We start from the raw sequence: 22,210 nt of genomic DNA on the forward strand, positions 1-22,210 counted from the left end.
TGGTGTTCCTCAGAGCTCAGTCTTTGGACCAGTCCTTTTTTCTATGTATATGCAGCCACTGTCAAATATTATTAAGATATTTAATCTTTTATATCAAGTTTGGAGCGATAAAACCATGGATTGAAGATAATATAAAAAAAGCTTATAAAGTAAACAATGTATTAACAATTAATATTTTTGGCTCGATTGCTTTTACAGCGAATTGACATAAACTATATTCCACCCCCTTCCAAACCAGAAACAAAAAGCAAAACAGTGATGTAGTAGAAGAAACAGACTTACTACATAGAAATGATTGTAAATCTGCAATAATTTTTTTTTTTTTTTGCATCAAATTAAGATAGAAACTCGGTTTAGAAATATTAGCCAGCATTTATTTTTTAAAAATATAAATGGAATTCCATTGATTTTCCACAGAAATCCCAATTTCAAAAATCCATTTAAATGTAGTGCAATTCAATTAAGAAAAAAATACAAGAAACATTTATAATGCTTCCTCGGATATGATTGTACAATAATCAGAATATAAAAGAGAGCCAGAATTTAAATAAAATCAAACCTGTTAGTTCAGATTTTAATGATACATAAGGCATGGCGGAGGATGATCTTTATGTGTAATGATGAATGTGTAAGTGATGGCACGAGAATTTCTAATTCCCTGGCATCACATTCAGTCAATAGCTGTGTTTGTTGTGATCTTCAATTATTGTTGTTGAAGAAGGTCCAAATCGGTCAGTGTCGATCCAGTGTTTTCATTTCCACATTTTCCATTATATCATTTTCTACAAGTGGTTTAAGTCCCAAGTAAAGTTAATGTCTTTTATATATAATTATATATAATATATACATGGTTTTAAGAACAAGTAGGGTATATCCATTATTATTCAAAACTATTTTGTTTTCTTTCTCTCACTAAATAGAAAAAAGTCCAAGCCAAGTTTCGATCAACACTCAAACGACAGCGTTTCGTGTAAAACATCATAATCTCAAAAACAGAATTGTCTATAAATAAAAGAGGTGTAAATATCGTTTTTTTTAAAAAAAGAGTCTCAGTAACTTTGCCAAAACCTTTTTATAATGCTGATGGCCTACTTGTTCCTAAAACGGACCATTTGTGACCCGTTGTCTCAAGACGGTGTTATGTCGGCATGAAATTGATCTTTCAAATTGAATTTATCATCAAAATTATGAAAAATTTGGTCAAGTTTATATACGTTCCATTTGTCTGAAAAGATGTGAATGGAACGGTGCCAGACGAAGCAGAGAGAACAAAATATCAGCCTGCTTTGACAGGGCTTTGAACCTCAGACTTCCTGATATTTGGGACGTTTTTTTCTTATATTTTTCATGCTCTTTCAAACACACTTTTTCAGATCTTTATCTTCCATCAGTCTGTAATTCATCCAAAATGAAATAATTCTAAATCGGTTTTAACTTCAAATTCCCTTTTGACAATCACTTCATTCCAACATAATACCAGTTTAATGTGATGGGTCACATATTAGGTGAATAAATAAGAAATAAGCCTACTTTAAAATGTTATCTTATATTCATCAAGAATGAGGAATGGAAGCTTTTTCATCGATTACATTATTCCCATTATTCGCCCCTCCAGCCTCCGTCTTATTCATGTTACTACTTTCGTTATTGTTGACATCGGCAATCACCGAGTTGCTCTGCTTGACCCACAGCTGGGCGTAAAGACTTTTGGGGTTGGACATCAGTTCAAGATGAGAGCCTTGCTCTGCTACACGACCTTGGTCCAGTACTAAGATCTTGTCGGCGTCTAGGACGGTGGACAGACGATGAGCAATGACAATTGTTGTACGGCCTTTGGTGACTCGTCGTAAAGCATTGAGGATATTCTGAAAGGAAGTTGGAAAAAAGAAATGTAAAATATTTCATCTTGATATATATGATTATAAAATGCAGACTGAGCAAAAAAATCTTGATGTTGATATTTCTTTCTCTAAACACTTCATTGCGGCTATGTAGTCTTGTGGTATGACACTCGTTTTCGGATCGGAAGGTCCTGGGTTTGAGCTTTGTTTTTGTTTATTAATCTTAACAACGCCACTACAACATTATCTCATTCATCTGTTGTGTTTCTTTCATTCATCCTGTTTTGTTGATAAAGGGGAAACCCAAAACGTCCATTTTATCTGTTTTCGTACATTAAATTGAAGCTTACATTCAATTTCACATTGTTATTTATTTCTTCGAGTTTTGAGCAGAAATATTTACATTACTACCGACAATGGGACTCTAACCAGAAACCATTAGCCACATCAATTTCCCTTTAGTAACTGAAAGTTGACATGACATGAAAACAAGTAACAATAAAAATTACATATAGCTAGCAATTAAATAAATTTTCATGGAAATTTTAAAATTCCTCTTTATTTTTATTATGAGTTTGGTATAATGAATCATCCGGGAACATTTTGTGCAGCTATGTGATCTTGTGGTATGGAACTCGCATAGTTGAGTCCTCGGAAGAGGCTCTTTGCTCACATTTCTCACTGTACTCAGGCGTAAAATCTGGCCATTGACAGCGTTGTCTGTCAGAAAAAAAAATGGATTATCACCTAACAGGCATCATGTTTCGTTCTACATGTTACGTGTTGCTGTTAGTCCGGGACCCCTTGAAAGTGCTTTGAGGACATTTAGTGGATATTGTGCTATATAAAAGCTCATTTAAATTTTTTTTTTATTTACCTGTTCTGTGATGGTATCAAGGGCAGATGTCGCTTCATCATACACGACAATCGGTGGGTTTTTCAATATTGTTCTAGCTATTGCAACCCTTTGTTTCTCTCCTCCTGAAATTTTGGAAAAGAAAAAAAAGCTTTATCGTGAGATCAATAGCCTTGCTGCCCAAGGAAACTGTGTTAATAGTATTAATAGATATTTAACACGGGTTATGCTGAGAAAGTAAAATTTGATGCAAATCTAAGAGAAAAATGGGATGAACAGGACAAATTTGACAGGAAAAAAAAATTGATGAAGGGGATTACTAGAGGGAGTTTGTGTGTCTGTGAGTGAGCGAGAAAGAGGGAGGGAGAGAGAGAAAGAGAGAGAGAGAGAGAGAGAGAGAGAGAGAGAGAGAGAGAGAGAGAGAGAGAGAGAGAGAGAGAGAGAGAGGGGGGGGGGTGAGAGAAAGGTGATACTGTTCAACCTTCAGCAAAGAACGAAAGCAAAAATATTTTTTAAAATGCCAAATAAAATCATATAACAACCTTTCCCACCAAACAACAACAACTACAGCAGCAACAAAATCAACAGTGAAATGATAATAAAAACATATAAAATAAATAAAATAAAACATAATAACATTTATCAATTGGGTACAGGTCGGTAGTGAACAAAGTCTGGTTGAGAGTTCTTGTTTTGGGTACAGACCTGACAGTTTAAGGCCTCTCTCTCCAACCTGGGTCTCATACTTGTGGGGGAATCTATTGATGATAGCATTGTGAATCTCAGCATTGTCAGCTGCCTTGTAGACCTCCTCCTGGCTCGCGTTCAGGTTTCCATAGGCAATGTTGTTGTAGATGGTGTCGTGGAAGAGGACACAGTCCTAAAACGTGGTGACAAGAAATATTAGGATAAACTTGAGAGCGGAAGAATACACAGTCCTAAAACATTGTGGTGACAAGAAATATTGGCATAAACTTGAGTGTGGAACCGGGATAAACTCCAACTCCATGAGCCAAATGGCTCTGAAGGACTACTTCATAAATAAAAATATTTCATGCAAAGCTTCTTTTCATCAAGTAGTATCACCCATAAATCATAGAAAAGGATGCACATGATATCCATCTCGCTTCCTCAACTCTCCAGTACCAAAACAATTCAAGTTACGCTGGAAAAAGGGCATCCCTGCTATATTCTTTCTATACAAAAAAGCAAATAAATCAATAAATAATCAAAATAGATGGAAACGAGGGAAATTCAGAAAGAGAATAAATTCATCATTGGGTTAAAACAATCAACAACATACATAGTTCAACTCCTCTCAATAACCAGTAACGCGTAATGACATTTTAATTAAACAAGAACGATCTGTGATGTCAGGTTGTCAAGCATTAAATTTAACTAAAAATATGGCATTGAAAAAAAGATTTCTTGCACTCTTGCATTTTGTAATCTGAACTTTGTTTACCTCGTCCACTGACAAGCTCATTGCAGTCATTGAGAGCATGTCCGGAATTCCAAAATACAGAGCTGCTAACCCATGTTATTTGTTTTAATGTTTTAAAGGGTTTTACGGCAACACATTAAGGTCATATCAGCGCCAGTTAAAATGGAAGAAAATGGGATAGTTAAAAGTTCTAAAATTACAATTAAAGCACCCAATGAAAGGTAAGACAAAGGGAAATTCGTTCAAATTGGAAACAGATGTAGATTCCAAGAGCACACTATCAAAGTACTTAGTTTGAGATCACCTAAAAGTCTCATCCAGACACAAGCACAAGTCCAAACTAAGAGGGATACACTCAAATGTTTACAAATCATATATAATATGTAAACAAAACATAATACAGTGCATAACAGAGAGATGATTTACAAGACAAAAAATATCATTTTCCAAAACTCTAACTTTACATTTGACTGTTTCCCTCTCAGCTAGGGTATCCAGCCAAGGCCATTACAAAACCAAGTAATCTCAGTCCAAGACAGAGACAGAAAGCATGTTGGAAAACAGATATAGAGGGATAGAGGACACAGTAAGTACCTCCCTGCCCACTACGGGATGTTGGGAACCCCACCAAGTTACCCATGTTAATGTGTACGATGGAGAGTCAAAATGAGTAAGATTTTGGAACAAATGCGAACAATCCTCAAAATCCATTGATTTTTATATTGACGAGTAAACTTACTCTTCACAGATGATATCAATAGTATCGACTTCTAGAATCAATGTATAAATCAGATACGACCTAGCCAAATACTATTTTATTGAACTTTCAACATGAACTTCTGGGTCATATAACAAATCAAAGTGTTTAAGTACACTAAAAGAGTGTATAACTTAAAAAATAACTGTTTAAATCATAGAAATTAAACAATGCGTAAGATCTTCAGTAGAAAGCATAAGATGAATGAAAATGTGTAAGAATACACATTTTTTTACGTAAGGTTGGCAGTACTGAAAACACAAGAATGCAAAAATTCTGCACAATCACACCTGAGGCACGACTCCAATAGCTTTCCTGACACTGTCCAGATCCAACTCTCTAATGTCCTGGCCATTGATGAGGATCTTACCACTCTCAGGGTCATAGAAACGGTACATCAACCTCACAATAGTTGACTTCCTGTGGTTTGAAACATGTAAAAGTATATAATGGTAATGCGTTTTCATTTTCTATTTAGAGTAAATAATGCAGCTTGAAGTTCAAAGAAAAAAACCCCAAGAAAATGGAATAAAAAGCTTCAATTTAATTTTTTTTGAAAAACAAAAAACAAAACTTGGTCATTTATCTGAAAAATATCTGGGAATTCGGAAAATCTGGAAAGGGGACAAATATCAGAAATTTGCTGATGAAACCAGGAGAACTGGCATGTCCTAATATCTAAATGGACCATGACATGAAAAAATTCTTACCCCGATCCACTACCTCCGACTATGGCAACTTTTTTCCCGGATGGCACCGTGAAATTGAGACCGTTGAGAATCTTCTGCCCCTCAATGTACTCGAAATAAACGTCTTGAAAGGTCAGGGTGGATTCTGGTGGGGTCACTTGGAGGACTGGGGCATTCAGTTTGTTCTGGTATGGTGAGAGGAAAAAAAACAAGGAATCGATCCATAATCAATGTTTTGATACATGATACAATGTTTTAATCAACGGGGGTTTTTTTGTTGTTGTTTTTTTTTAAATTTTTATTTTAGTAGTATGTGCAGTGTTTTAACAAGTTTGTAATATAATACCCTACAAACTGTGGAGTGATCCTTGACAATATTGGAGGTTTTCACAAGATGAAGAAGAAAAAGACATCTTAGACCCAGAGTCAATTGAGAAAAGGATCAAGAAAAATTTAATGCATTTAAACAATATTTTTTGTTTTTTGTTTTTTTTTGTTTAAAGAATTTATTTTCACCACAAGCTAGAATTCCCGATAACTCAAGTTGGTAGAGCACTCCCTTCACAATCTAAGGGACTGAGATCAATCTCGGAGGCAGTCGAGATTTTTTTTTCTGACCCCCCATGTCCACCCAGTAGTGATTGGGTAGCTGGGTCTATTAGTATTTTGCAATAGACTAGCGTCCTATCCAAAGGGTAGCAATTAATCAATATTGTCTGTGTCATGCTATAGAAACCGGGATAAACTCCAGCTCCAAGGGCCTCATGGCTCTGAAGGACTATTTTTGTTTTATAATAAAAAAAAAAGAGGATTGAAGTGTTGAGTAGATGGAGTATTGCACTTTCACCTAGAGGACTCGTGACAGAAAGATAATTTACGAATAAAAAAATATCATCTCCCAAAACTATAACTATACATTCGACTCCGGCCAGGGTCAGGATAATACTAAGTAATCTCATTCAAAGACAAAGACAGAGGGCCATTGGAAAATGGATACAGGGAGATTGAAGACAAAGCAAGTACCTCCCTGCCAACTACGGGAGGTCGGGAACACCCACTCAGAAATCTGTTTTTTACCTGAATGTTACTGGTCATATTCAACAAACTGAACATGGTGTGCATGTCAATGAGGGACTGTCTGACTTCTCTGTACACAGAGCCCAGGAAGTTGAGTGGTAGGGACAACTGGAAAAGAAGGCCATTCACCATCACTAGGTCACCCACTGTCATTGTGCCTGTTCAACATACATAAAAAGATAATTGAATGCTGTAAATAGCCATAAAATTGAAGCGATGGGGGAAAAAAATCAAATGTTAACATGCTGAATGTTATAAGATCTAAATCATACATTTGCCAACAACAACAATAACAACAACATCAATGAATGGTTTAAAATTAAAGTTTAAACATTATTTTTCTTTTCAATGCAATACAAGATACAAGATTATTCAGAATGAAGGGTTATTGGCTGTTTGTTTAACAAGAGATGCATTGATGCAACATCAAAGAAGTAAATGTAAAGAAAGTATCCATATAACATGATAAGTTTACGGATTATAAATAAATAAAATAAATGAAATAAAATTCACTTTATTCATCCCACAGGGGAAGTTTTTCTTTAGGGTCTCTTCCAAGGGAAGACTGGAATAGCCCAGGCGTCAGCAGCAGTGCAGCGCTGCAAGATGAGCTATGGTGAGGCTACTTGCTCAAGGCCACACAACGCAGGGAGTATTCGAACTCTGCACTTTTCGGGTACAAAGCAAAGACCTTACTGCTGAGCCACGCTGCCCCTATATAAACATATTTACAATGTAAACATATTTACAATAAAAAACTGATAGTTTGAAAAAAAAAAAACCTTCACTTATGAAGAGATGGAAACTGATGTGTCTGCTGTGAAGTGAGAGCTCTATCAATTGATTTATTGGAACACCCAAGACATTGACTTGATAAAACTCAACAAATATGATTCATCATGAGAACACAAATTAACTTTACAATCATTTGCAAAGACGATTGTTGAAGGAATTATGTCAAAGAAAAAAAAGGCAAGCTAAAAAAATAACTACCTGCTAAATAATCATTTGCAAAGGTAATGGTGGAATGAACTAAGTCAAGACGAAAGGCAAGTTGAAAAAGCAACCACCTGTTCAATTATTTACAAAGATGATTGTAGAAAGAACTAAATCATGAAAGAAAAAGGCTGAAAAGTAACATCCTGCTCAACAATTTGCACAGATGATAGTGAAAGGATTTAAGTCAAAAATAAAGGCAGGTTGAAAAGTATTATCTGCTCATTCATTTGCAAAGGCTATGGTGGAAAGAACTAAAAAAGAATAAATGAAAAATGAAGTACAAAAACGTGTGTTGTTTTGTTAGGTTTTTTTTTTTGTTTGGTTTTTTCCTTTTTTTTTTTTTTTTTTTTTTTTTTACAGGAACTAAGTCAAGAAAAAAAAAGGCATGCTGAAAAGTAATGACTATATTACCTGCCATGATGTTTTGACTGGCCATGACCATGACAGCTGTCAGTCCCATACTGAAGATGAAATTTTGTCCCCAGTTCAGCATGGCAAGGCTGGTGGTGGTTTTCAAGGAGGCGGCCTCGTATTTCTGAAGGTGGAAGTCAAACTTGTCTGCCTCGTGTAATTCATTGTTGAAGTACTGGAATGTGGAGGAAAAAAAAATTTTGATCTAGTGGTATGACACTTGCCTTTCAGACTGGAAGTTCCAGGGGTCAAGTCCCACTCTGACTGGTGCATGGTTGATTCCTTGGAAAAGGCTCTTTACTCACATTCTCTCACCTTACTCAGGTGTGAAATGAGTGCATGGCCATTAACAGCGTTGTCTCTGTCCTGCAAAAATTGTTATCTCGCCAAACAGGTTTCATATCTTTGTCCTAGACATTAAGCATTGCTGCTGGCTAGGACCCCTTGTAAGGCGCTTTATTCACCCCATAAGGGAAATTTTTCTTTAGGGTCTATTCAAAGGGAAGACTGGAATAACCCAGGCATCAGCCGCAGTGCAGCACCGCAAACTGAGCTAAGGTGAGGGTACTTGCTCAAGGTCACACAACGCAGCGGGTACTTGAACTTAGTACCTTTCAGGTATGAAGCAAAGACTGTACTGCTGAGCCATGCTGCCCCTGATTTTTTTCAAAATACTTACAGGGTTGCCTTTTCAGGGGACATTATTTTACTGAACTTTTACGCAAACACCTCGACCGACTCATATCTGAACACTGGACACCAGTAAAAAGACATTATGTACTTACTTTTCAATACAGGAATGACATTTTAGCTAAGGATAACAATAGGTAGTAGTAGCATATGGCTACACCTCCAAATTCAGTTCATCAACCCAGCTTCGAAAGGCTTCCTCCACCCTATGAACTATTTTATAGCCACGTTCAAATTTAGTAACTGGACAGTGGAGGAAGGTGTGATCGCTGGTCTCTGGAACTGCATGACATTTCCAGCAGGCATCATGTTCCCAAGTTTCCATCTGCACATATTTGAAGCAGTTCTGCCATGTCCTGTTAAGAGGCGATTTGAGGAAGCCCAGTATTTCCTGGAGTTGTGGAATGCAGGCATTCTTTTAGTGGGATCTTTTATGATGTTTCCTCCTCTTGGTGTTTCCCTGTTCCACATTTCTCTCCAGTTCTCCTCCATGCTGAAGTCTACCATTTTTGTTTTAATAATAGGTTAAGTGTCATTTTAGTTTAATAGGTTTGTATCCTGGTGCTCACTGGATGGATGTCATCTTATCAGTTCACCTTACATAAGCTTTTCACCTCAACTCGCTCAGTGTTTGGAAAATGTACAGATGTTTTTTTTTAACTCACTGACTTCTGTAAAAATACAGAAAATTGGCAACCCTGTGCTTAACTCTTTCCTTACCAGCCATTTTTAGAATTTCCCCCGAAAATTCACACCCACTTGACACAAAAATAGACTTTTCTTACTCAAACAAAAAAGTAACCTTCTATACAGAATGTTGTTCAGCAAAATGATGTCTCCAACACAGTGATTAGTATTTATAGCTGCAATCAAAGCATTTCTTTACATTTTGTGATGTACAAGAGAAATCAGAATGAGAAAATTGTCGGTTGCATCGTAACAAATGTGACGATTTTCCTATGGTTGGTAAGGAGAGGGTTAACACAAAATGTTATGAATTCAAAACCTTTCCTCAACCAACAACAAAAGCAGTTAAAATGACAATACCTCACATAAAAACCAATAAGACAGATATGTATTCAGTTTTTGTTCAAGATTTTTTATACTCTTTGAGCAAATGTGCTTTGTTGTTTTGCAGCTTGGGAACATTTCATAAAAAAAATACATCTAATTATTATGTGTTTTTATATCTTCGTAATAAACATCTATACAACAGAAAGTTCTTGACTATGGAAAATAATGAAACTCACCTTGACTGTTTCATAGTTAATGAGAGAATCTATAGCCTTTGAACCTCCCTCGGAATCTGCTTTGTTCATCATCACCCGGAATTTTGTTCTAAAAGTGAGAAAAAAAAAAATTGGCTTGTTACCCATTTATACTTCTGATCAGCATCAGTTACATATCAACAGATTCAATTACATATCAACTGATTCAATTAAATATCAACAGATTCAATTACATATCAAAAGTTTCAAAGACTAAATTGCGTCAGCCCGTCTACATTAATTATATTTTAAACATAAATTCTCCTACAAGAGTACTTTGATCAAATAATGACAAAAAAAAACCAAAACATCATGCAAAATTAAAGAATTTGTTTTTGAATCCCCCCCCCCCCCCCCTCCCCCAAATCAGATGTGCTGAATCTTTTGATAAATGTAAGTCTGCACATACATATTATCTATGTATTCATGCCATAAATTCTTGTGAGATAATTTTAATAATGATTTACGTTACCGTCTTATATAATGTTCTAACTGCCATTGTAAAGAGCTTTCGAGCCTAATGTTATGGGCCAAGGCACTGTATAATATTATTTCTTTGTCATATTTTAAGGACCATTGGGATTAAACAAATAGTCGTTACAACAATTATCATTTTCGATAATAGACAAGTAAATCTGCTGCTCAATATGAATGGTGTTCACTTATTTATCCATTCTAATTTTTTTTGTTTTTCAATTCACAGAATTATAAAAGGTTGGAAGAGAATGGAGTAGGAAACGAAAAATACTGCTTCTGAAGACAGGTTCAAAATAATGTTTGATAAAGAAATAATTAATTCCTGGGATAATTATGATTAAAGTTAAATACGCAGGGTATTCAAAGACCATTTGGTCTGAATGATCCTCCTTATGATATGGCATGATATGATATTGTAATAGTTGAACAATAAGAAATATGTAATATATATAATAAGGCACAGATTTGATTGACTTAGTTGATATTTTAGTATAAGAACAAATGCATTCTCTTAAAACAACAGTAAAGAAATGAATAATATTTAATGACTTTTATCTACACTGACAAAACTAAATAAATAAATAAGTTCCCATTTAGGACAAAATATGACCTACAGAAGTAAAAACATATTATATAATACACTTGCCGTAATTTATTAAAAATCAATACATAGAGAGAAAAAAAAGGACGTCACATAGAAATAGTCTCTTACCGCCATTGTGTTGTCATCAAAGTGAAAATGGCATACGAAGTAACACAACCCAATGTCACTAGAGCAAATTTCCCACCACATTTATAGTACTGTGGAGAAAAGCAATTAGAAAATGGTGATTTGTTTTTGTTCTATCTTTAATTTTTATTCCAAATATAAACATGAAAAGCAGTTCATAAATGGATTTAATAATAACAAGTCCTATCTATAGAAATAGTCGAACTTGTTCTGAACAGTTCTGCAGATAAATTTCATACTTGCATCTATGGAATAAGTAGAATCATCATTTTAAAGACATTTTAAAGGCATTCTAATATTTGATACAAATATTCATTGAAACTTTTATTTCCAAAAATAAATATAATTGTAAAATAAGATTTTTGGCTGAAGTTTTCATGCTTGAGAACCATATCATCTCTTAAATGAAAAAGATAACCAAATTCGTTAAACTTCAGTTTAACCGATTTAGTCTGTATTGTTTGATATGCCTAGTGAGAGAAATTATAAACAGAGAAATGTGCTTGATATTTAGCTCTATATACGGAAATATACAAGTCTGTAATTCTAATTATTTGTAAGCTTAAAATTTTTATTTTTTTTAAAAAGAAAAAAAATGAGAGCTTTAATATATTGCTAAATCCTTTTAATGTGTTCAAAGCCCTTTACAAGGAATCCCAAGCCAACAGAAACACTGAAAATGTAGGACAAAGCATGATGGCTGTAACGCACTATTGATTTTTTTCCTTTTCTTTTATTGACAGAGACAATAATGTTACAATTTTACACCTGAGTAATGTGAGAGTGTGACAAAAAAAACCCCTCTCTACTGACTGAATTTTATGCCACCACAGCCAGACTCAAACCAGGGACCTATAGGTCAGAAGCCATATCATACCACAATAGCACAAAGCCACACAAAACAAATCACAAGCAAACAAAAATGTATATAGTGATAAGAAACTTACCAAGATGGAGCTAACCAAGCTGACCTCTATCAAAGTCGGAGCAACGTTAAAGACTAAAGCACTTAAAACAAAGTTGATCCCCCTGTGAAATATTTCAAAAACAATAAACGTCACACAAAAACATAAAATCGCCATTGTAAGAGAATGATTCAAATATTTCAATTGCACAGAAGTGACCCTTTGCCTCAAAACGGTATTAAGTCGGGATGATTGAGATGCTGAAAATTGAATTTATAACCAGAATTATCAGCCTTGGGTTGTGTTTATATGTTTTATTGAGGAGAATGAATATCATATTTCAGGGTACCAATACCAATAATTCAAATAATTGACAGTGTACCATAAATTTTGACTTTTTAGCATCCGGTTCATCCCGACATAATACCGTTTTGAGACAATGGGTCAAATATATAATATATAATTTCAAAGTACATTGATGAGCTCAAGAGCTAGTAACCCCATGGTGCAGATTATTTTTAATTGTTTAAGGGTTTTCAGGCACTGGCAAGACATTTAGGTCATATCAGTGCCAGTAAAAAGGAAGAAAATTGGATAGTAAAAGCATTCAAGATGTACAATTAAACGGACTTGAGAAAAAGTAAGACAAAGGGGAATGGTACAAACATGAAACAGATGTAGATTCCAAGAGCACGCTCTCAGTGTACTTAATTTGAGATTACTTAAATGTTTCACCCAGACACCAGCACAAGATCCCACTAAGAGGAATACACTCAAATGTTAATAAATCATATGTTAATAATAAAAAATAACAGTACATAACAGAAGGGTGATTGACAAGGAAAAAAATATCATCCTCCAAAACTATAACTATACATTCAACTGTTTCCCTCCCAACCAAGGTCAGGACAAAACTTAGTAATCTCATTCCAAGACAAAGACAGAAAGCAATTGGAAAACAGATACAGGGGGATAGAAGATACAGCAAGTACCTCCCCACTATGGGAGATTGGGAACCCCACCCAGTGGTGCAGAGAATCCAACTACAGATCAAAACGTCACATACTTATTACATCGACAACAATTTCAAAGTTGAACTAGTTGGTTTATAGAGAAAATTTTTTGTCTGCAACAATTATTTTTTTCAGATGTTAAAGAATGTAAAGACTAAGTGCGACTCACATACATTGAAACAATTAAAAATGAATGAAATGTTGATCCTTGGCTTTCTTCAAGAGACAGACAAAAACACGCATAAAATGATGAGGAAAAAAATGAGTTTAAATAATGGAAGTGACAGGGATATATATATCAATGAAAAGTTGATCTAACCTCTGAAGTAGCGTCTTAGGCAAAAGGCTACTTCAGAGGTTAGATCAACGGATCATCATATATATATATATATATATATATATATATGTATCGATGGCCAAAAGACAAAATTTCACCATTGGTTTGTTAAATGGAATTTCATATTTAATCCCGGCAATGTCAAGCAGAAGGCTCGATAATAAGTTTTAGTTTTGCATATTTCTGCTATATGGAGAAAGAACAAATACTGATAAAAAAAAAAAAGTTACCTTGTTCCCCTGTCAATGGCTTTGGATAAGGCCCCTGTTTGCCGAGAGAGATGGAAATTGAGATCCATAGAATGGAGGTGAAGAAAGACATTTCGGGCCACTTTCCTGATAGAGCTTTGGGCAACTTTGGCAAACACTGCATTACGCAACTCGTTGAAAGCCGATGCTCCTGTACGAGCCATGCCATCTGACAAAGATAATTCAGTTTTCTTTGATACATAAAATGGCAATCACATTCATTTAAGGTAAAATAACAGAATGGCTACGCAGAGCATAACATTTCAAAATCAATCTGGTTTTATGGCAAAATTAAATACATGAAAAAAGTTTAAAGCCAAAATATAAGTATATATATATGTCTTTGATCAATGTATTATGTACCCTGTGGCTTGAAGACAACATGCATTTATTTGCAGGTCTGGCAACCCAATTCCTTATGGGCTCATTGTTATAATGGAAATCTCAAAAAATGATGCAAAATATTATCTATTACAACAATGTTAAACTAGACCCATAAGTGGGTTTGGATGTCAGACCTGCATATATGTACACATCGCTTGAAGAGGATTAAGTATTTACTTATAACATAAGGGTATGGAAATTTAAGTTTATTGAAGTTTTAAAGAACTTTGAATTCACTTTTGAGCATCTGGTTCACCTGGACATATCGATTTATAGCCACAAATGATAATGATCATACTCACATCCCAACATGACAGCAAAAGCCACTGTCACTATCGTCTGACTCGGATCCTCCAGCCCTAACCACTTGGAGGGAGCGTTCAAATAGTCTATGGCATACTTGAAGATAAACGGTACAGTCACGTTCAGAGCCTAAGAAAGAAACAGATGTTCAATGATGAGTTGAGTATTTCCTTCTTAACTTGAGCTTTTATATAGTGCAATATCCACTAAACGTGCTCATAGCGCTTTACAAGGTGTCCCTGACCAACAGCATCACGTAACATATAAAATGATACATGACGCCTGTTAGGTGATATCACAATTTTTTTCTCCAACATAGACAATGTTCTTCCTCCTACATCTCTCCTTTTCATTTTCTTTCCTTTCTTCTTTTGATCTTCTTGTTCTTGGTAGTCTCCATCATCTTTTTCCTCTTCTTCTTCTTCTTCGTCTCATCCTCATTTAATTTCTCTACTAATTTCATCTAGATGGCTGAATCTTAGTCTACTGGAGAAATCATATGATCTTCCTCAAATTGAAACAAAGATGAAAATACAAGTTTTGAGGAAGAACAAATTACATGAGAAATTGCGTTGGAACTCAAAACTCTTCTTCAGCTGACCAAAAAAAAAAAAAAAAAAAAAAAGGTAAATTGTTTGGTAAAATTCAAAAGGACATGGGTAGAGGTTTATCCTACAGATCAAGACAGTAACACAAAATTGTTGTATTTTTTTTTTTTTCAAAGCATATAAAACATACTTTTATCAAAGCAAATTATTCACTATGCAGCAAAAAGTCAATTACATACATGTGTTACAAAAGGTTGAAATAGTCTTTTCATTTCAAATAATTAAAGAAAATTATTCACAACTTTCTGAATTTCAATTTTGACAAATAATTGGTCCTAAAGAATGTTGTGAAAAGACCAAGGATACATAAATGAAATAATCTGAAACTTAGAAACATAAACAATCTTAAACATGATCTTCAATCATAATAGAAAATGAAGTGAGTAGAAAAGTGCCAGAAGACAATAGAGGCGGAGTTGTCCTATCAGCAAGGTCTTGGGTTCGAGCCCCCATCGCCGCAAAATTTTTACTCTCTATTGTCTTCTGGCATTTTTCTACTCAATTCATTTTCTGTTATTATCAACATAAGTGGCTGCTCCACTCACTTTTCTGAATTAATCTCCAATCATGTTTAGGTTGTTTGTAAAAATAAATAAATAAATAATTAGATGAATAAAATAAAATCCAAAAAAAACAAATCCCAAAACAAAAACCAAAAAAAAACTTTTACTCTTTGAGTATTCTAATTTAGTGGATTTGTAACTGATATATTGAAACAACTTAGTCTATGCATCCCCCATATGACACACCTTTTAGTCACAACTTCCTATCACTCATTATTGTCATCTTTACCAACCTTTGATCCAATCAGAAGACTTAGAGCCAAAATGACTCGAATACGGATGCGTACATTATTTTTAGGCCAAATGTAAGACATCATCGACTTGATCATATCGACATAACGAACGGCCTTGACCCCAGCGACTCCAATTTCATTTGGTGCAACATTCGAGGTTCCTGGATGCCAATTTCTCTTTTGTCCTGGCAGTCGGGCAAATATCTATATGAAAAATAAAAATAATAATTTTTTTAGTTTTTTAATTTCATTTTTGAAAAGGCAGTCATACAACTGTATGTGTGTGTGTGTGTGTGTGTTTGTGTGTGTGTTTGTGTGTGTGTGTGTGTGTGTGTGTGTGAGTGTAGGCCGTGGGGGAGTGGGATGATAATAAATTAAATTAAATTACCATTTGGGTATCTTTTTTTCCTCTCCATTTATCATTAATAAAACAATCAAAGTTAATCTAATATTAAAAGACTTTTCAAGTAATAAATAATAAAGTGTAACCATTCCTTTATAAATCAATAGCATATATTTATGACTTTAATCAAAATGCTTTTAAGAAAAAAAAAGGTACTACTAGCTTTTATCCATCTGGATTTTCGAGATTTTGAATCCATGAACAATTACTGAACCACAAATGATATCACATTAAATGAAAATAAATCATAACCTGAAATCAAATCTTAAGTGTTATGAACTATTTTGACCCTCTGTTAAAAAATCAACACGACTTAATTGACTTGTGAAAATAACACTGAAAAGTCATTGACATTCTTTGGCTTGAACTTCATAGCTTGAAATGTGTGGCTATGTGGTCTTGTGATATGACACTCGCTTTCGAAATTGAAGGTCCAGGGTTCGAGCCTCGTTAGGCACATAGTTGAGTCCTTGGAGAAGACTCTTTACTCACATTCTCTAACCGTACTCAGGTGTAAAATGAGTACCTGGCCATTTACAACATTGTCTCTGTCCGAAAAAATTGTAACATTGCCTAACAGTCTCAGAAAAATGTAATAAATAGGCATGGGGTAAAAGTAACTGGGTAAACTACAGATATAGTCGGTGTTAAGGTTGAGTGAGTTAATGTGTGGTTGGTCCTTCAGAAATTTAGTATAACTAACTTTTATTTTGAAAGCTATCCACCCACTCAATATTTTAGATGTCACAAATTTGTCTATAAATATAAAAGTCAGTTATTAACTGCATTAGGAATAATGTATCTATAAATCATAGTGTAACAAATATTTAATGATTAATAATTCATACCCTGGTAAACAATGATGATTTTGGAATAGAACTGGTATTTTTTCTGTTTGAAAAATTCTGTCCATTGTGCTTTTTGCTCTGAAATGAATGGAAAAAGGAAAAAGGTTAGCAAAATATTGTCTTACATCTGTAATAAATAAAGTCATTTCTCGCTTATACAGAAAAATGTAGTCCGAAACCATCTTTTGTTTGTTCTTTATATGTGTGATAAAATAAAGGAATATTTGATTATTATCCATACACCTCATATTCGGAAAAAAATTCAATAAATAACTTCTACCTCCATATTCTGAACTTGAAATCTCCAAACATCCCAATATTGTATGATTATAATTCACTATGTTCTTGTTTGATCAATAAATGAAAGACAAATTCGACACGTATTGTTGGGGTCAAAAGATGCCATGTCAAATGAGACAGATTCCATCATACCTTTTATAATCAGTTACAACGGTTAGAGAACTTTCAGTAATCTTCAGTGCTTTTTCTCTTATGTAATAAAACCAATTTCTCAGTTCATGTCGGCTTTGTAGCTAGTTATTTACTTCTTACTCTTCAAATAAACTGAGTATTACTGATGATTTGCGAAAAATATGGTACTGTCTTGAGTGTCTAGTACAACTTTAAGGTCTCAACATTTGTCAAACGCTTGAAAATTGCAGTAAGTTATTCCATAAATGGAAAATATTTGGGAATAAAAAACGACATAACAAAATTAGATAGAGAGGAATGATACAAACTTGTCCTGTAAGACCATTTAACCCTTTGTGCAGTTGGTATTTTGATCTTAGTTCAATTAGTTCTAGCACGGACTGAAGCCTGAAGCTGATGCTGGAAAAAAAAAAAGTCATATTTTACGCGTACACCATGAGACTAAGACTTAAGAGTAAGGTTGCTCACTGCATACTTTAACTTTATCTTATGCCCTTTTTCGATTTCTAAAATTTGTTGTTGTTGTTGTTGTTGTTGTTGTTGTGTGTGTGTGTGTGTGTGTGTTTGTGTGTGTGTGTGTGCGTGTCTGTGTGTGTTTGTTTGTATTTCAAACTAGGCTGTCATTATTCCCAGACGCCTGTCTGGGGATAATGAACATTCGTTATCCCCAGACAGGTGTCTGGGGATAACCAATTTTTGTTATCCCCAGATAGGTGTCTGGGGATAAAGAAAATTTGTTATCCCCAGACGCATGTAGCAAGTGGGCAGAAAGATTTTATGCAAAATGCCAAACTAGGCGTGAAAAATACCAAATATTCTGGAAAAAATACTAGTGGTTGTGTCCCAAAACAGTTAATATATCAAGTGATATTTAACACAAGATGAAAGTAAATAGTGATCAAATGTCAAATCCAGCTCTTTAAAAAAAATTATTTTAAAGCAAATGGATCAATGAAATTTCTTTTGTTACTTTGATCTGAAAACGTCAAACTGGCAATTCGACTTTTTATTTTCAACCAGGAAGAAAGTTGTTAATCATCAAATCTGTTCATAGTCCACCAACCATTTAAATTTTCACTACCTACCTACCTGTTAACTTTATTGATATTCTCTTGTTTCTATAATTTGCTAATTCTGGCCACAATTTTGGAGATGACCGGGAATTATTTTTTATTTCGCGGACGAATTCCTAGGCCATGGTGTTGTTCGCCCCAAAGCCCAAAACCGACACCTGTTATTTTCCTGTCTTCTTCGCACAAGACAATATAATTTAGTATCATACGTCCACAAAACTAGATCCAACAACATATTTTTATTCGAATCAGAGATGAAAATAACTACCAAAACAAGGAGGCAAAAATGGTGGAAATATGTTTAGCTCATATATGAATTTAAGATATTCCGACAGCGGTGTGGATAGACAGCTCAGTGGGTTAGGCCACCTTTCATATTTTACTCCTTTTAGCTGCACAGATTCGAACCATCGCGACCCCCCCCCCTCACACACACACACTTTTTTTTTATTTTTACTTTTTCTTTCTTTCTTCTCAATTGATGTTCATTGTTTTCACTTTTGTTCCGAGTTCCGAGCAAGAGTTTTTTTAATCAGTTGAATTTTGTATTTCTCCGATAATATTATTTCATTATTTAATTTGGTCTAGATCTATTATTGTTTTGTTTTTTTGTTTTGGTCAAATGATAATATTATTATTATTATTATTAATAATAATAATAATAATAATAATAATAATAATAATAATAATAATAATAATAATAATAATAATAATAATTAATAGATAATAATAATAATTAAAATTGTTATTATTATTACTATTACCATCATAATCATTTATTATATTATTATCAATAATAATATTATTTTTATTATTAATACTCTTATACTATTATTATTATTATTATTATTATTATTATTATATTATTATTATTATTATTATTTTATTATTATATTTTCATTATAATTGTTATTATTATTATTATTATTATTATCATTTTTATTATTATTATTATATCTATCCTCTATCTGACCATTTGGTCGCTCTCTGAATATTTCTGTTTGTTTGCTTTTTAATTATTTATTCTTTTTAGACACTATTTGAGATCGGAGTGGGGACGAATATATTTGCTAGAGACTAGAAAAAAAAAACAAAGAGAGAGAGAGAGAGAGAGTTTAATAATTTAAAAAAAGAGGTGGGGGGAGGATGGATTGGACATTTATCCCTTTCAACGTTCTGTAAAAAGAAGACGGAATTTAAAAAAAAAAAAAAAAAAAAAAGTGACGTTACCAGGATTCGAACCCACAACGTCGATTCTGGTCAAACTTCCAGGGCAAATGACTAAACCATTCGGCCATGACACCCACTTCGAAGTCGACGCATATTGTGTACATGTAGTAAAAACTGATTTTAATGTTGGTTCATTTTATGTTTTTATAGATATTTTATTAACTTTCCTTATTTCTATGTGCATTTGGAAATATTCCATATTCTGGAATTCTGGAATGTGGATAATTGTTTAAAAGAGCTGAGTTTCAAATATGCGTCTGGGGATAATGAAAATTCGTTATCCCCAGACAGGTGTCTGGGGATAACGAATTTTTATTATCCCCAGACAGGTGTCTGGGGATAATCACAGCGTTCAAACTAAGGTTGCTCACTGCATACTTTAACTTTATCTTATGCCCTTTTTCGATTTCTAAAATGTGTTGTAGTTGTTGTGTGTGTGTGTGTGTGTGTCTGTGTGTGTTTGTATTTCAAACTGAGTCTAAAGAAGAATAAGTAAGTAGCCCTTGTCGACGAGTGAGAGAGTGGTGACATGACATGAAAATGATATTGAATTATTGATATGAATGAGAGTGAGAGAATGAACAGACTTCAACTTCAAATCAAGAGTTGATGTCTTAACTAAAGCCTACCGTTTGTTGCCGCCATGCAAGATTCAAGTTATTTTGACGAAAGAATTGTTGTGGTTTTAAAGAAGAAAAATTTCGCGTTGGCCCGGCATTATATACAAAGACCTTTGTACACTGGAACTTATGGGTCTGGCGAAGGACGCCAGCACAGATCATGAGAACAGACATTGTTGTTGTTCTGCACTTTTTTCTGAGAATTTTCTCCCTTAACCGGAAACTTTGAGTGGGTGGGAGTGTGTACTCGAATCTCCCTTAGAAATACGTAATCGGTCAGAGAGAGAGAGAGAGAGAGAGAGAGAGAGAGAGAGAGAGAAGGCCGAGAAGAAAACAAACATAGAATACCTAAAAAAAGAAAAAAGTTACCGATAAAAAACCCCCACAAAAAAACGAACAAACTAAAAATCAAAACAAACAAACAAACAAAAAATACAACCCCAAAGCAACACAACACCTCCCCCCCCCACCAAAACCCAACAAAAACAAACAAACAAACAATCCCTTGATGACAAGTTGACAGCAGTGGTGTGTGTGTGTGTGTGTGTGTGTGTGTGTGTTTGTGTGTGTTTGTGTGTGTATGTGTGTGTGTAATACAAGGGGGGGATGCTTTTAACTCCTTTATAACATGCTAGCACCGGAACCAGATTTTTGATATCAAGATGTTTTATTAATTCAAAAAATATTTATAGTTCTCAGGTTGAAACCAAATAATCGTAGTTCTATGGAAATTTCCTAGTTTCAGGTAGGTCTGGGTTGTATGTGCGGTTGTTGTGCGGCTATGAGGCCTTGTGGTATAACACTCGCATTCGGATCGGAAGGTCCTGGCTTCGAGCCTTGGCGCATAGTTGAATCCTTGGAAAAGGCTCGTTACTCACATTCTCTCACCGTACTCAGGTGTAAAATGAGTACCTGGCCGTTTACAGCGTTGTCTCCGTCCGAAAAAAAAAATTGTAATATCGCCTAACAGGCGTCATGTCATGTCCTACATATTGCAAGTTGCTGTTGGCCAGGGACCCCTTGTAAGAGCGCTTTGAGCACGTTTTGTGGATATTGCGCTATATAAAATCTCAAGTTATATAATTATGAAACTTAAACCTGTTATAACCTTGTACTTATTTATCGATAAATTTACATCAGCCAAAGTCGATCTAACGGACAGATGTGACACCCCATATCAAATCATATGAAGAGTTATGTAGGTCAACTTGTTTTGAATACCTACCATGTGTATCTAAATTTAGTGGGAACTGGTGTGGACACTATGAACCTGTGGCAGACAAAGGCTTTCAGAGCCAGAGGCACATGGAGCCGAAGTTTATACCATTTTACATAGCCTGAAACAGACACTTACAATTGCTTGCTACCATTTGGATAGGATGCTAGTATATCGCAAAGTACTTTCCGTCAGATCTATCAGACCCCGCTACCCAATCACTGCTGAGTGAGAGAAAAATCTCGACTGCACCCGGGATCGATCTCGGTCCCTTTGCGTGTGAAGACAAAGTAGCAGTTTTTAGAAAAATAGTTACGCCCTTCCGCGCAGCATCGTCAGATTCCGTCGCCTAGGAGGCATTCCATCAAACATACGTCTGATGTTAACAGGAATCACCCTTGTCCAAAATGAGCAACTTGGGGGTTGATTATCTTGCCCAAGGAAAGAAAACGAAAGTGCCTGAAGCGGGTTCGAACCTAGGCCACAGTGCAATGCCTTAAACAATGGGCCATTCGATGTAAAAAGACATGAAATATTTACCCCAGAAGATAACTA

The 22,210-nt window shown here is 34.7% G+C and overlaps 1 protein-coding gene across 1 annotated transcript; it reads right to left on the bottom strand.

Annotated features, from left to right (window-relative positions):
* Positions 1-352: 352 nt before the first annotated feature.
* Positions 353-20,640, bottom strand: LOC144967531 (iron-sulfur clusters transporter ABCB7, mitochondrial-like). Its single transcript, XM_078904916.1, has 15 exons — positions 20,449-20,640; positions 17,085-17,162; positions 15,834-16,037; positions 14,429-14,558; positions 13,725-13,911; positions 12,187-12,268; positions 11,222-11,310; positions 10,015-10,102; positions 8,075-8,249; positions 6,665-6,822; positions 5,609-5,772; positions 5,189-5,318; positions 3,403-3,577; positions 2,719-2,822; positions 353-1,865 (listed from the first exon to the last, which is right to left on the bottom strand). Exons 1-15 carry the CDS (start codon positions 20,611-20,613, stop codon positions 1,554-1,556), a joined length of 2,241 nt encoding a protein of 746 aa, XP_078761042.1. The 5' UTR covers positions 20,614-20,640; the 3' UTR covers positions 353-1,553.
* Between the last annotated feature and the right edge of the window lie 1,570 nt (positions 20,641-22,210).

The sequence above is a fragment of the Berghia stephanieae genome, chromosome 3 (assembly GCF_034508935.2).
Source record: "Berghia stephanieae isolate SIO BIC M18660-M18661 chromosome 3, UCSD_Bste_1.3, whole genome shotgun sequence".
Taxonomy (NCBI): domain Eukaryota; kingdom Metazoa; phylum Mollusca; class Gastropoda; order Nudibranchia; family Aeolidiidae; genus Berghia; species Berghia stephanieae.

Excerpts from the sequence above, each read along its gene's own strand:
- LOC144967531 (XM_078904916.1), bottom strand. The coding sequence starts at position 20,613 with ATGTCTGTTCTCATGATCTGTGCTGGCGTCCTTCGCCAGACCCATAAG. Across the intron at positions 12,269-13,724 it reads GCCATTGACAGGGGAACAAG|GGGGATCAACTTTGTTTTAA; the intron begins GTAACTTTTTTT and ends AATATTTCACAG. Across the intron at positions 8,250-10,014 it reads TTAACTATGAAACAGTCAAG|TACTTCAACAATGAATTACA; the intron begins GTGAGTTTCATT and ends TCCACATTCCAG.